General features: G+C 35.6%; 1 protein-coding gene across 4 annotated transcripts in view; it reads right to left on the reverse strand.

Moving 5' to 3' along the window:
- Positions 1-14,239, reverse strand: part of Lpin (phosphatidate phosphatase LPIN) — a 443,299-nt gene that overhangs the window by 146,810 nt on the left and 282,250 nt on the right. For all 4 annotated transcript variants that reach the window (XM_090407132.1, XM_090407133.1, XM_090407129.1 and 1 more), the window contains one exon: positions 2,082-2,214. In XM_090407132.1, the coding sequence (XP_090263258.1) occupies positions 2,082-2,214 (133 nt within the window). The remainder of the gene's footprint in view (positions 1-2,081; positions 2,215-14,239) is intronic.

The raw sequence follows: 14,239 nt of genomic DNA on the forward strand, positions 1-14,239 counted from the left end.
AATAAACAATTTATAATTACATTCGCAAAGTGGATATTAGATCCAATATTATTTCAAAGCCAAATGTTAGTGGAGACTATGAAAGTTTCGTAAGTTGACCTGAGAACTTACGAGAAAATAATCATCGGAGTCTCTGAGTTGCACTACCTACTTGACTTAAGTATCTAAGGCAACTTGGGGATGCTGATGATTGTATTCTCATAAGCTCTCAGGTCAACTAACGAAACTTTCATAGCTTCTACAAACATTCAGCTTTGAAATAATGTTGGAGCTAATATCCACTTTGCCGATGTAATTTTACACTGCCTAAATGAAGCTGTATGGCTCTTTCTTTTAGCAACAGACAATTCGGCTGATCCCAGAGGTAGTCCAACACGAGGGCAACTCAGTGCAAAGGTGGGGAAAGCTACATGCACCTTGCAGCCTTTCAGAAATCAGGAATGTCTGGAATTGCGTGCCGTTCTGAGTAGTTCTCAGTTATCAGATCGACTGTTGCGGTATCGCAGTGCTTGTGTTTAAGAAATCCTTATTATACTTAATAATTGCCTCAAAGCACAAGAGTAATGATGCTGGCAATTCGGATATGCCAAAGAGAAGCCTTAGCAACCTCAGCAAGTAAGACTTGCTGAGGTTGCTAAGATTCAGATAACTTTATTACAGTATGTTGTTATAATTATTCTATTTTATTATTAGTTATTGTTGTTAATCTCTTACTGTATCTAATTTATAAATTATTTATCATACATATGTATATATAGGAAAATACATAGTATATAGAGGGTTTGGTACTATCTGTGGGGTGTCTTGGAACGTATCCCCTGTGGATAAGGGGGAATTACTGTGTTGCTGGGGTACACCACTAATGACTTTCCTCTTCTGAGATATCACTCTCCATATACACAACTTCAACTTGCTGATACCTATCAGACAGCCAATCTCTAATCCAACTCCATCTGTTCCAATTTAGTTATTAGCTTGTCATGTGGCAATTTATCAAAAAGCCTTTGCAAAATCTAAATATACTACCGTAATGCATCCCACCTACCCTTGTCCAGCATATTCGTCACCTTGTTATAATAAGGAAGCAGACTGCTAAAACACGATCTTCCTTTAGCAAATCCATGCTGTCCATTAAAGAGAATTCTGCTGCTGACAACCCAGTTCTGAATCTTCGTCCTCACTAGCTTCTCCAACACCTTGACCACAACTTCAGACAAACAGATTTATTTTCCTACAATTCAAAGCCTTAGTCTTATCACCCCCTTTATGAAGCAGAACAATTCTGCACTCTTTCCACCCCTTATCATGCCAAATAAATACAAATAACAAGCACAACAAATTTTACAAGATGATTTGCTGCTCCATCAACCCACATGTATTCTTGCCATGCCTAAATGAATCATCAGATCAATGTTAACATCACTAGTTCATTGGATTAGCCCCTTCCTATAGTTTAAATGAACAACCAAATGTATATAGGAACTATTTATTATTGGTTAGTTATTTATACTTTGTATTTGAAAACAAATTTCTTTCTTTCTCTTTGTAAGTTTTTTTTAAAATTTAAACTATGTAATTATAAATTCACCTATGTCTAGAATTTATAGGATTACTTGCTCTGCTACACTCAGCAACTTACAGGACACACATAATATTATATGTTAATGATTAATAATTCATTTGCTAGTAATGAAAGTATTTCTATTCACATTCTTGTTCTTTCTTTTAAATTTCCCATTCTCACATGGCTTATTAATGATAGTTCACATATTTGCACCTCTGAGTAATTCAAATATACCTACCAAATATAGCATTCTCCTTCGTTACTGTTTTCTAATATATCCTAAAACAAACACGTTGTCCCCTCCTCCCCCATGCAGATTTAGTTACAATTAAAGAACCATTATAATATGTAGCATGCCTGTGGTGGAGGTTAATTTCTGCAGGCACAGTGTTTTCTCTCACCCAGTCAGATAGTTAGGGTGATGGCGAGAGAGCTACAATCATCCCAACATGAACATATTGAGCAACAACTATTTACAGCTTGATAAACTGCTGGAGGTAAGTGCAAATGTACTTACTATCTGCTTGGATGACATCCTTAATGTTTTCATATATTTCTCAGAACAAGGGACCCTTAACATTTTGTCAGAACTGGTTGATGTTTCTGGTTCGGTATCACTAGGTGAGTAACCATCAGTATCATCTTTTGACCTATAATAACAGTAAAGTACAGATATCAACATACTATGATAGTACAAAATAACTTAATTATCAGTTTCCAAATATTTGATAATATCAACATACTATGATAGTACAAAATAACTTAATTATCAGTTTCCAAATATTTGATAATATACACAAAGCTAAAAAAATAGCTGAATGTTATATAACCGTCGCCACAGGGCCCATACTTACAAGTGGTAAAAACAATACAATGCAACTACTAAAGTAATTAATAAACATCTTAAGTTTCTGTTTCCATGTAGCTAATACCAGCAATCTGTTAATGTGAATCCAAACCACAATTTAATAGATACATTATTCATTTCTGATAATTCCATGTGATTAAGTAAGAAATTAAAGTTTACACATTGAGAAAAAAAAAAGTTTACCAACAGACATGTTTTTTATTCAATGTGATGACAATGATGTTTGCTCTAAGATTATGACTAAAACCACAAATTCAATACTAAGAAAGCATCTATAATTTACTGCTGCACGAAAAACAGCTCCTCTTAGGAACTACATTTCTATTGTCAGATTTCAGTTGTCTTAAACTGAGCAACTCTTGCTTATTAGTTCCATTCTGTCCTACTGGCATCCCCACCATCTGAATTATGGTGGGGATATAAACACTCACTTCCAATAAAGCGATCTCTATGGCAAAAGCCAGTTTATTTAGCATATGGGGAGGGGGGGTACAAGAAATTAATGAGCAAAACTATATACAGACAGAGTTCAGTTAATCAACTGAGGGCACTATCTTGGAATAAATGCAAGTTCTTGAAGCCTCCAGAGAAGAAGTGTGTGGGACAGTCATCAGTGTGATATGACACACACACACACACACACATGCCCGCCCGCCCACCCACCCACACAAAAGGGTGACAATTCCCCACAGATATAATAAGTGAGCACAGTGGCCTTGTATGGTCTTAAATCTGTTTAGCTGGCTCCAGAGGTGTCGAGATAGATTGAATCCTAGAGGTTTGAAAGTTGGATCTGTAATCAGGTACTTGTTTGTAACAGTCTAGCTCATCCAATCACAGAGGTGACCACAACCAGATGGGCCCCAGATATGGAGAGCAGCAGTGAGATAAGCAGGGTAATCTGATGAAGAAGCAATCCCAGACCAACAGCAGCACTGCCATCAGGGGTGGTGGAGCAGCCCTTGTCAAGGTCTCTCAAACCAAAATGCCAGAGAACCTTAAAACAACAATGTGATATGGTGCCTATGCCACCATTAAATAAGCATGCCTTTGGGAAAGTACAAGTACCTGAAGATTAACCACAGTGACTATCCACCAGGTAAGCTGCAGCTGCACAGGCATCTGCTCCATATTAGGAAAGCCCTGATTTTGTGGATTGATGGTAACCTCACCCTGGGGTCCAAATACCAACTATGGTATCCTAGACACTATAAGAAATGAGCAAAAGCTAACCTAAGGAGTAAGGCTGATAAACTGTTGGCTGTGATAGAACTAACAGCAGGCACTTGCTCCATAATTAGCAAATCTCTACTCTCACCCTTATACTTGCTGAACAAAGTATTCTCTTTAGAAAGGCTTCAACTATGCTGTGGTGCCAAACAGCATCCAAAAAAATGATTACTTTCATGTCCTTTTATATGCTGATCAAAGTATTCTTTACAATGGCTTCAATTATATCTTTGCTCCAAACAACATCCTAAAAGAAGACATCACTGCTAATATAGAGGAGGGTTTGGGAAAAATATAGAGAAAAGAAAATACAGAAAGAGGTTTGCAAAAATTACCACAAGAATGAACATCTTTGCATTCCGATAAGCTACTTTGCTAATGAAACAACTCTTCAGAAATATCTCCAACCGACTTAACATCCCTTGGGAACCTTCATCATAATAAAGATATCCTTATGCTAAAAGTAGACAAAGGCAATTCCAAATTACTAGAAATGTTTTTTCTTCCATATGAAAAAAAAAAAAAAAAAAAACAGATGGGATAGATTAATTTGACTATTCAAGTAATCTTGTGAAAATTCTTGTGTTTCATATCATCAGGAGAAATAAGACAAACTAAAAAAAAAAGAAGTTATAACAGGTAACATACACAACATTTGAAAACAGGAATAACAATGGAAAGCACACATGTGCTATGTAATTGTTTACTGGTTTTGTGTTCTTTATGGACTACTAGTAATTTTGTGATTATTTGAGCAGAAGACACTCAATTTTTCAGCATATAGGAAGCCACCAAACACCAGACAATACTTGACCACCACATCCCATCACCACAATGGCTTTAACTAAATCTTGGCTCCAAACAACATCCTAAAAGAAGACATCACTACTAATATAGATTTAGCAGTCTGTTCATATTCTTGTATACTGTGGAACTAAACTGTAAGAAATTGATTCGGCTTGGGATGTGGTACAACGAGTCAAGGTTTAGAGGAAATATTGTAAAGGTAACCAACACAGCACAACCAAATTAAGGTACTGTTGAACAGTGACAAGTAGCAATAAGAAGGTCATGGCTTTAACAAGGCACATCTGGACTAGTGTCTATATGTCTGGTTCATATGAGATTAGACTAAAGGTTTGTGGGATTCAAAAACTAGCTAATAAGTGAATAAGAGGGGATATGATGATAGAAGAGCATAAATCATTAATAGGATTTTATAAGATTAATGACTAAACCTTTTTTCAGAGCATGGCAGGAAAAGAGAGTACAAGGGGTGAACCTTAAAAATTGTACAAGAGTGTGGTTAGCAGGGCTTTAGGACTAATTTTTTGTTGGAGAATAGTGAATTGGTGGAATTAGTTGCTAGTTAGTTATGAATGCTTCATTGGTCAATGTGTGTTCAAGGCAAGGTATGGTAGTGATAGGTTTTGCACAAATGATGGTTATAGTGGATCTCCCACAATTAGTCTTTGATGCCATGGCGATATGCAAGACGTAATACTAATTCATTAACAAAATTATACGTCAACCTTATACGTCCGCCTCTCAAAAAACATGGTATCTACAAGATCAACTGTACCAGTGTTTGCACCATATAGGAGACAGGCTGGTTGGGAGACCTATGCCAATCTGAACACATCGACCAAGTAGAAACAAAACACAAATCAGGACTGGGGGTGCATACAACTGAAACCAAACATCAAATATTATGGGAACAAACCAAAATGTTCCACGTTACAGATTTTTCTCAAGAATGTTCAAGGAATCAGTTGAAATCATCAACCATCCTCAACACTGCAACAAAAAAAAAACAAAAAAAAAACGATTTTACATCAAATTTGGTCTTCTTGAATTCAACATGCATGTAGATAAGAGAGTGGTCTGAAAAGTTTGCAACCTCAACCATAGATTGCAATACTATCTGCAAAATGTTTTTTTTTTCTAAGTTTGTACATCTGTCATAAGCATCCATGTGAAACTGCAAGTCGATCCATCAAGTAGTTTGTTTTATACAGCTGTCTGAAGCAAAAGTGTTGTCCGTATTCCTTGAAATGGATAAAACTGAGTATCATGCGGTTATAAATTTCTTTGTAAAAGAAGGTTTAACACCAAAAGAAATTCATTCGAAGTTCATAAAAGTTTATGGGCACTCAACTCCCTCGTTTCTGACAGTTAAGAAATGGGCTGCCGAGTTTAAATGTGGCCATACCACCATTGAAGATGATCCATGTGAAGGACGTCCAAAAAGTGTAACAACAGAAGAAATCATTCATCAAGTGCACAATATGGCATTGGATGCCTGGCGAGTCAAAGTGCATGAAATTGCTGAAACTATAGGCATTTCAAAAGAACATGTAAGATATATTTTGCATGAAGAATTGCAAATGAAAGCGCTTTGAGTAAGATGGGTGCCGCGCTTGCTCACAGCAAATCAAAAACGCACTCATATGAAAATCTGAATAGTGCTTGGAGCATTTTAACAAGAATAAAGCTGATTTTGTGTGTCGATTTATTACTATGGATGAGACTTGGATTCACCATTATACACCAGAACCAAAACAGCAGTCAAAACAGTGGACAGAAGCCAGTTGTTCAGTGCCAAAGAAGACAATTTCGGTTCCATCAGCAGAAAAGGTCATGACATCAGTGTTTTGGGATGCTAAAGGCATTTTTTTTATTAATTATCTTGAAAAGGGTAAAACAATAACTGGGGAATATTATTCTGATCTTTTAACCAGACTAGATGAAAAAATTCGTGAGAAAAGACCTGGTTTGCAGAAGAAAAAAATCATCTTTCATCAGGACAATGCACCTGCCCACAAAGATGTTTTGGCAATGGGAAAATTAATTGATCAGCACTATGAATTATTGGAACATCCACCCTATTTCCCAGACTTCTGTCCTTGCTTGTCAGCGTTTTTCTTTGAATCGTGTAGAGGGGTATTTTACAGATCTTACTGAGAACCACTACAGGGATGGGATAATGGTGCTGGAGCACTGCTGAAATAAATGTATTAGTCTTAAGGGAGATTATGTTGAAAAATAAAAATAATGTTAAGATTATAAATTAGTTTTTCATTGTTAGGCCAAGAACTTTTCAGACCACCCTTGTACTGTCAGTTTGCAGCAGACCATGAACCAGCAAATAACTTCACAGCAAATGCAGGCTTTACATTTTTATTCTATATTTCATACAAATATTTCATTGTGTATCTTACCAGTTATAACCTGGGTTTTTTAAGTTTGTTCAATTTCTGCTAATGGACAGATTGGATACACAAGAATTTTTCACAAAACTAGCGAAGTAGTGAATAAATTATTCTATCCCATCTGTTTCATGTGGATAAATACTAGCAGAATATTTCTAATACACCCTCACTCCACAAAAGCCTACACAATGAAAGGCAGTTACCATGGACACCAATACAAATCCATCAAAAATGGAAAACTAACTTTATTATACATACATACATAATGTGTGTGTGTAGATACACACGCACGCACAAAGCAAGCAAGCAATTACTGGATGTCAATCCGGCATGGTCCACAACACAACAAAACTAATGATCTAGTAAAAGTCATCTGTAATGTAATTACTGATTGCTTGACCTGCACCAAGTAGTTCCATAGGCCTGCAAAATTCGAGTCATGAAAAGTTGTCTGGAAATTATTAACTGTTTTTGATTTATTTTTGCCCGCTGATTTCAAATATCTCTTCCAATTTTCTGTATCACGTAAGGATTTTTCACACAATGGATCTCAATATTACAGTAAAATAGCTTTAAAATGCATCATACTTAGTAAATGAAAAGTATTTAAAATTTTCCGTAAATATTTTTGGAATGAAAGTATTTCAAAAAAATGTTTAATTAAAGTAATTAAAGATTAATCTTTAGTACATACTTTATATTTCATTATGGTGTCTTTTTCCTTCAAAGCTTCTTTTTGAACTTTTTCTGTGAAATTATTTTCCTGGGTTGTCTCTGTGCAACATCCAACAATAGTCTCATCCTGTTGACATTCCACCTGCCCTGATATCTTCTTTCCATCTCCTCGATGTCTTGGTGGAATCGCTCTCCTTGCTCTTTGCTGACAGTTCCCAGATTCTCAGGAAAGTAGTCTAAATGAGAGTTGAGAAAGTGCACTTTTAAGCTCATGGAGCATCCCAAATTCTTGAATTTCTGTAACATGTCTTCCATAATCATTTTATAGTTGGGGTCCTTGTGATTTCCTAAAAATTTAGTCACCACCTGTTTCAAAGCTTTCCATGCTTCTTTTTCAACAGTTGCCATTTTTTCTTCAAACAGTTTATCCTTCATAACTCTTTCTTTTATTCTTCATAAGTTTCCTGATGTCTGGACCGATAAAAATACCTTCTTTCAATTTTGATGTAGATAAACCCGGAAATTTTACACAGATGTAATTAAAACACTCTCCTTCTTTCGACAAAGCCTGACAAACTGCTTCATCAATATCCCAGCTTTATGTGAAGCGGGGGTAAAAGGATTTTTTTTCCCCGAGCAACCAAAGTTTCATGTAACACATTTTTACTTCCAGGTTCTAATGCGACTCTTTCTGGCCATTCCTTCTTGATCCAATGTTGCTCTCAATCTTGGCTGTCCCACTCACAAAAAGCACAGGTATTTGGTGCATCCTCTTTGTTAGGTGAATTTTTGCAACCTCTTGAAGCCATTACAAACAGCACTTAAAACACAGTTAAATGAATTTTAACAGATGACAGCAACAATATTACACGTCACTACGTAAAAACATTAAATTAAATCTTCACACTAACTTAGAAAATATGCCACCTTTCAGAAATATAATAACCTTAGTAGTCAATGATTTAAGTTCAACTAAAGAATCACACAGAAAATGTGTCTGTTACAACAGGAAAGTCATCCGTTATCTCAGCAAATCAGATTCAAAGTAGCCACTTGCACTTTTATCTGCATTCCTCCTTCCTTCTTCTATCTTAAGAATGAGAAGTTTCTTTATTTACCATAAAAAGGCACTTCAAAAAGCACTTATACAACTAATTAGTTGTAAATAAATGAGAATGAAAATAAATACCAATACACTGAATTAAAATCCAAATACTACTAATAAAAACGATAAAATTAGAAATTGGGTAAAATTAGTGGGTGATGGAATTTTTTTTACTATTTTTTCTGAACTCAGCACCTAAAAATCTATAAGAATCAATTATTTCTCAGACAACTTTTCCATTGCAGGCCATGTGTAATTTATGGCACATTCCAAAATTTTTTGAGGATGACATTCCTTTATGCTCCACTGTGGATGAAAGGATTTACTGACCTTCAGTCTAAATATCTATTAAAGTTATTAGTTTCAAACAAAGGAAAAACAGAATCCTATATGAAGAGCAAGGATTTTAATATTATAACCTTCTGACCTAAACAGCCATAATATTGTGAGTTTATTCACAAATGCTCCTAGATATGAACCTTTTCTTTTATAAGAACACTCCCCTATAAATGCTATCAAACTACTCAAGAAATGCACAGAAAATATAAGAAAGCACTAAGAAACACAAAAGGAAGTTACAAGGCAGCCACATTAATATGGACACCTAGTGTTATATACAGTATGTATACATTAATATATTAAACGGTTGATAGTTATGTAAACCTTGAATAACACAATCCCTTTATGAATGAATATAGGTATGTACATATACAGAACTCATAGATGGACTTAAAAGTATACTTTTTTCTCCCCTTAAATATATCAGCTACTAACTTGAGGTTGCAAAACCAATGTTAAAACAGCACTGTGTGCAGGTAAGAGATTAGGGAGAAGGAAGAAAGGATGTTAATGTGCTTCCAGAAGAGCTGGGCAAAGGAAAGAGGACTGTATTTACCCCCCCCCCCCAACCGGTCATGATGTCTATAGAAGTCCAGCTAAATCTGGATGTGATATGATTCTGTAACGCCCGCCAAATAACACTGATAAGAAGTGCAATTTGGTCTCACTATTTCATCCACCTCAGAAGGTAGGGAGGTTAATGCTAAAAAAAAAAAAAAGGGAAGGGAAGGGTATTCCAAAGAACAGAAGTAACTGAAATGAAAAAGAAGTGGGTTTAATAGGTGTGAAGCCAAACTGTAAGTATGAATGATGATTAATAATAATAATTTGCACTGGGTATCATGGTACAAATGATATCAAAGTTTCTGATGAGCATGCAACATCATTCTTGAAATACTGTAGTATGATTAATATTTTGCACTGGGTATTATGATACAAAGCTATCGAATTAATAGAAGTTTTAATATATAGTCCTTTCATAGACTGTGTCTTTTAATTCCTGATAAACTAAACCATGCTTGAAGATCATAAATGTTATGAGAAGGTTATATCATTTTCATTAATGTTTATTTTACTATATTGCATTCCTGAATCCTTAATGTTACATGTTAAACTAAATTATTTAAGCATTGAAGAATTCATATGGAATTATCCATATAATTCACAATAAGTTCATAAACTTAACTTTTGTGAATTCATCTTTCATTTTTTAACCTTCTTGATCCTTTTGTCATCATATGTACCTTCCAGAGGTGTACAGCATACTATGACAGTACAAGAGAATTAAGTTCACATTATTACCAGCTTGTAGCTAAACTAGAAGATAATAGAAAATATCCATACTTGAAGTAAGAAAGCCATCAAAAACCTGAAATGAGGAAAGGCAGTGGGAGTAGATGATATTTGACTAGAAATGCTCAAGTATGCAGGTATAATAGTCTTACAGTGGCTGCACTGCATTGTTCAGAAGGCCTGGACAGAGGGACAAATTCCAGATGATTGGAGCAGAGCTCTCATAATACTATCCATACATAAAAAGGGAAATAAAACCGAATGTGAGAATTATAGAAGTATTTCCCTACTGAGTGTTCCTGGTAAGATTTATGCAAATATACTTGAGAAATGGTTGAAAATGATTGTGGAAGCGAAGCTTGGTGAAGAACAAGCCGGATTCAGGCCAAATGGAGGCTGTTAGGATCAGATTTTCACTTTACAACAAACAGTTGAGAAATGGTAGGAATAAAACTACCTTTTTTTAAGTTTTAGACCTGCAAAAGGCATATGACAAGGTGCCAAGAGAAAAGCTATTCAAAGCGCTATAGTTATAATTCAGTAGTTAAAATTCACCGAAGTACAGGAAGATGGTTTGATGTTAAATCTGGTGTCAGATATTTTCATTATCTTCTCTTTTATTTCTTTCATTTCTTATTACATTATCTTCTCTGTTATTCATTATCCATGTGGATCACATTATGAAGTAAAACAGTATTAAACCTGATATCAAAGTAAAGAGGTGACATCAAGTATTAAACCTGATATCAGCTCTTTACTTTATGCAGATAATGTTATACTTTTAAATAAATCCAGTATAAGAGTCTGCAAGACTCCCTGCCTAAATTGAATAACTGTTGTAATTAATTTGGTATGAAAATCAGCAATAACAAGACAAACACAATGAAAACAGGCAGAAACATTGAAAATAACAACTGATCGTGAATGGAGAACCCATGGAACAAGTAAAACATTTCAGCTACTTAAGCACAAGTAGCTGAGAGCTGGGTTAGAAATAAGACACTTGACCAAAGACTAGAGACCACAGTGAGAGACCTGAGAAAGATTAGGGGCGTGAAAAAATGGCACCAATGGCAATTTATATTAAAAACGAGGATATTAGGAATGAACTTGGCATCGTTAGCATCCAGGAATGTGTTAGCAAAGCTAATCTCAGGTGGTATGACCACTTAAACAGAATGGGAGAGGAAAGATTAAACAAGTGTTCTCTGCCAGGTTGGCAGGAAAAAGACCAAGATATACATGGATTAATACAGGAAAGAATGCCTTAGATGACAGAATATAAGATCTGATAACATTGGAGTCTTGACAGAGAACAGATTGATTTGGAGGAAAATTGTTAATAGGAAGTTAGAAATGATTAAAGTTTTTCATGTAGCAGGAAAACCTCGCTTAACGAGATTAATTAATCCATCAATTAATGTGTGCTAAGCAAAATCGCATTAAGCGAATACAATAAACAATAGGAATAATTATAATTTTGTTCTTATAAAGTTTATTTAGTTTTATGTGACAGTCGGAAGAATCTCAATGGTAGATTCTGAGAAGGAATAGTAGAACTGCGAGTCTTTAAACTGGAATAGTTGAGACTGTCAACAAGTAATTAGTAAATAAAAGATATTGCAGTCGATATTCTAAAGGAATGTTAGAGGAAATACTGATTGGGAAGTTTCACCTGTCGTAAGGATGCCAGATATATTTGTTATTTCTACTGGAAAGGGCGATGGAATTAGCTCAACTTATTATTACACAATCCAGGGAGTCCAAAGACTCATTGAGGGAGGGTACCTGCTCTACAACTCCACTCAATCCACCAACTGACCACAATGCCATCTACCGGCGACAACCACAACTAGTATTTCCACAGACAATCACAAACTTCAGTGAGGAATAATATTGCATACTACATAACAGTGATAAGAGAGGATCCCATGGAAAAGAAGAAGGAAATATTAATATTTTTGGAAAAGGCCCTAACAAAGAAACTGACTATGAACATTTTGTTATTGTGAAAACTAGGTGTTTAGTCTGGTAGACATGATTAAGTATATGCTAAACAATCCAGTAATAGAATGAGTCAGAGAATGGGTGATTTTAATATTTTTGAAGCCTTGGATCCGGTATTTTGTAGGTATGTAAATTTTATTTAAAGTGTATGTATTGTTTTAATTTTATTAAATGTGCATTTTGTATTTGGTCTTGAGCAGTGGCGGCCGGTTGCCTATACAAAATAAAAAAATTATTTTTTCCTAATCAGTAACGAATTTATTAATAAATAAATAAATAAATTTATATATAAATAAATCTACAATTTATTTATTAATAAATTGGTTACTGATTAGGAAAAAAATAATTTTTTTTTTTATTTTGTATAGGCAGCAATCCCCACTTAAAATTTCCGGCTGCCACTGGTCTTGAGTCATGATTTTTCGAATTCTAAAAGAAAAAGTCATTGCACCAATCGGAATTGAACTCTTGTATAAATAATAATAATCACTTGGAATAAAAAAATATCTTAATAAAGATTATTATTATTATTATTTCAGGCAACTCCAAGGAGTTGACAGACTCATCAAGGGAGGCCCTAACATCATGTCAAGAACAACTATTCGACATTCACACAGTATCTATCATACTGCACCTTGAACTCATTCACGATCATAGCGCCCACAACAGACTCTGGCAGCTTATTCCACTCATTCACCACTCTCCAAGTAAAAAACCTAGCTCTAACACCCCTGCTAACCACATTCTTGCCCAGCTTCCATGTATGGCCCCAAGTCCTCCCACCACCAGTCCTATTCTCAAAAATATCTTCTGGATTAATCCTATAGAAACACTTCAGTAATTTGAATGTCTCAATCATATCACCCCTTTTCCGCCTATCAACCAATTTTTGCAACCCACAAATCTTCACCCTGTTCTCATAAGGTTCATTCCACAGACCTGCTATCATCTTGGTCACTCGCCTCTCTGGAACCTCTCCACCTCCTCCGCATCAAGAAGAAACCCTGGCGCCCATATCTGGGCACAGTAGTCTAGATGGGGTCTTATCAAGGCTTGATATAGTGGAACAATAACTTGTTTGTCTCTGCTTGTTAAAGTATTTTTCAGCAACCAAGTGATTTGATGAGCTGATTTAGTCACTTTTGCAATGTGCCCCCTAAACTTCAACTCCCTATCCACCAACACCCCCAAATACCTGGCCTCATCAATCTCCTGGAGTACGGTTTCACCAATGTGATATACTGCTACTAATCTTTTCACTCCAAAATGCATAACCTTACACTTTGCCACATTAAATTGACATCCATTTTCCCTAGCCCAGTCCTCCAAACTATCCAAATCATCCTGCAAAATTTTGACATCCTGTGCACTCACAATTGCTCCACCCAACTTTGCATCATCAGCAAACAAGCGAACACTTCCTCTCAGATCCTTTCCAATATCATTGATGAACAAACTGAAAAGTAGTGGTCCAAGAACAGAATCCTGCGGCACACCACTAGTCACAAGCCGTCTTTTGGAATCCACTCCTGAATAAACCACTCTCTGGTATCTCTCCATCAACCACCCTTCTATCCATCTCACCAACCCTATATCCATCCCCATCTGAAAAAGGCTTAGTAAAAAGTTCTAGTCTGCGACTAGAATCGAACTTATGATGCTCTCTCTCTCTTCGGGCGATTTAGCACCCTGGAAGGCACATGCCACCTCCACTGAGCCATTATTATTTATTTAAATAAGGATAATCTCATAACAAATGGGAATTAATAATCCCTTCTCTAAACAGCACCACAAAACAAGTCTGGGATGCCTGATTAGAACTCAAAGCCAGAAATGCATTACTTTTCTGTAAATGTACTATACAGTTACTAATCTGAAAGGAATGTGGAATAAGATTAAGATCACCATTTCTGTAAGTGTCATGGTTTAAGCTGGAAGATAGCATG

Source organism: Typopeltis vanoorti, chromosome 17, assembly GCF_054136105.1.
Source record: "Typopeltis vanoorti isolate ZY-2024b chromosome 17, IOZ_Tvanoo_1.0, whole genome shotgun sequence".
NCBI classification, from domain to species: Eukaryota; Metazoa; Arthropoda; class Arachnida; order Uropygi; family Thelyphonidae; genus Typopeltis; species Typopeltis vanoorti.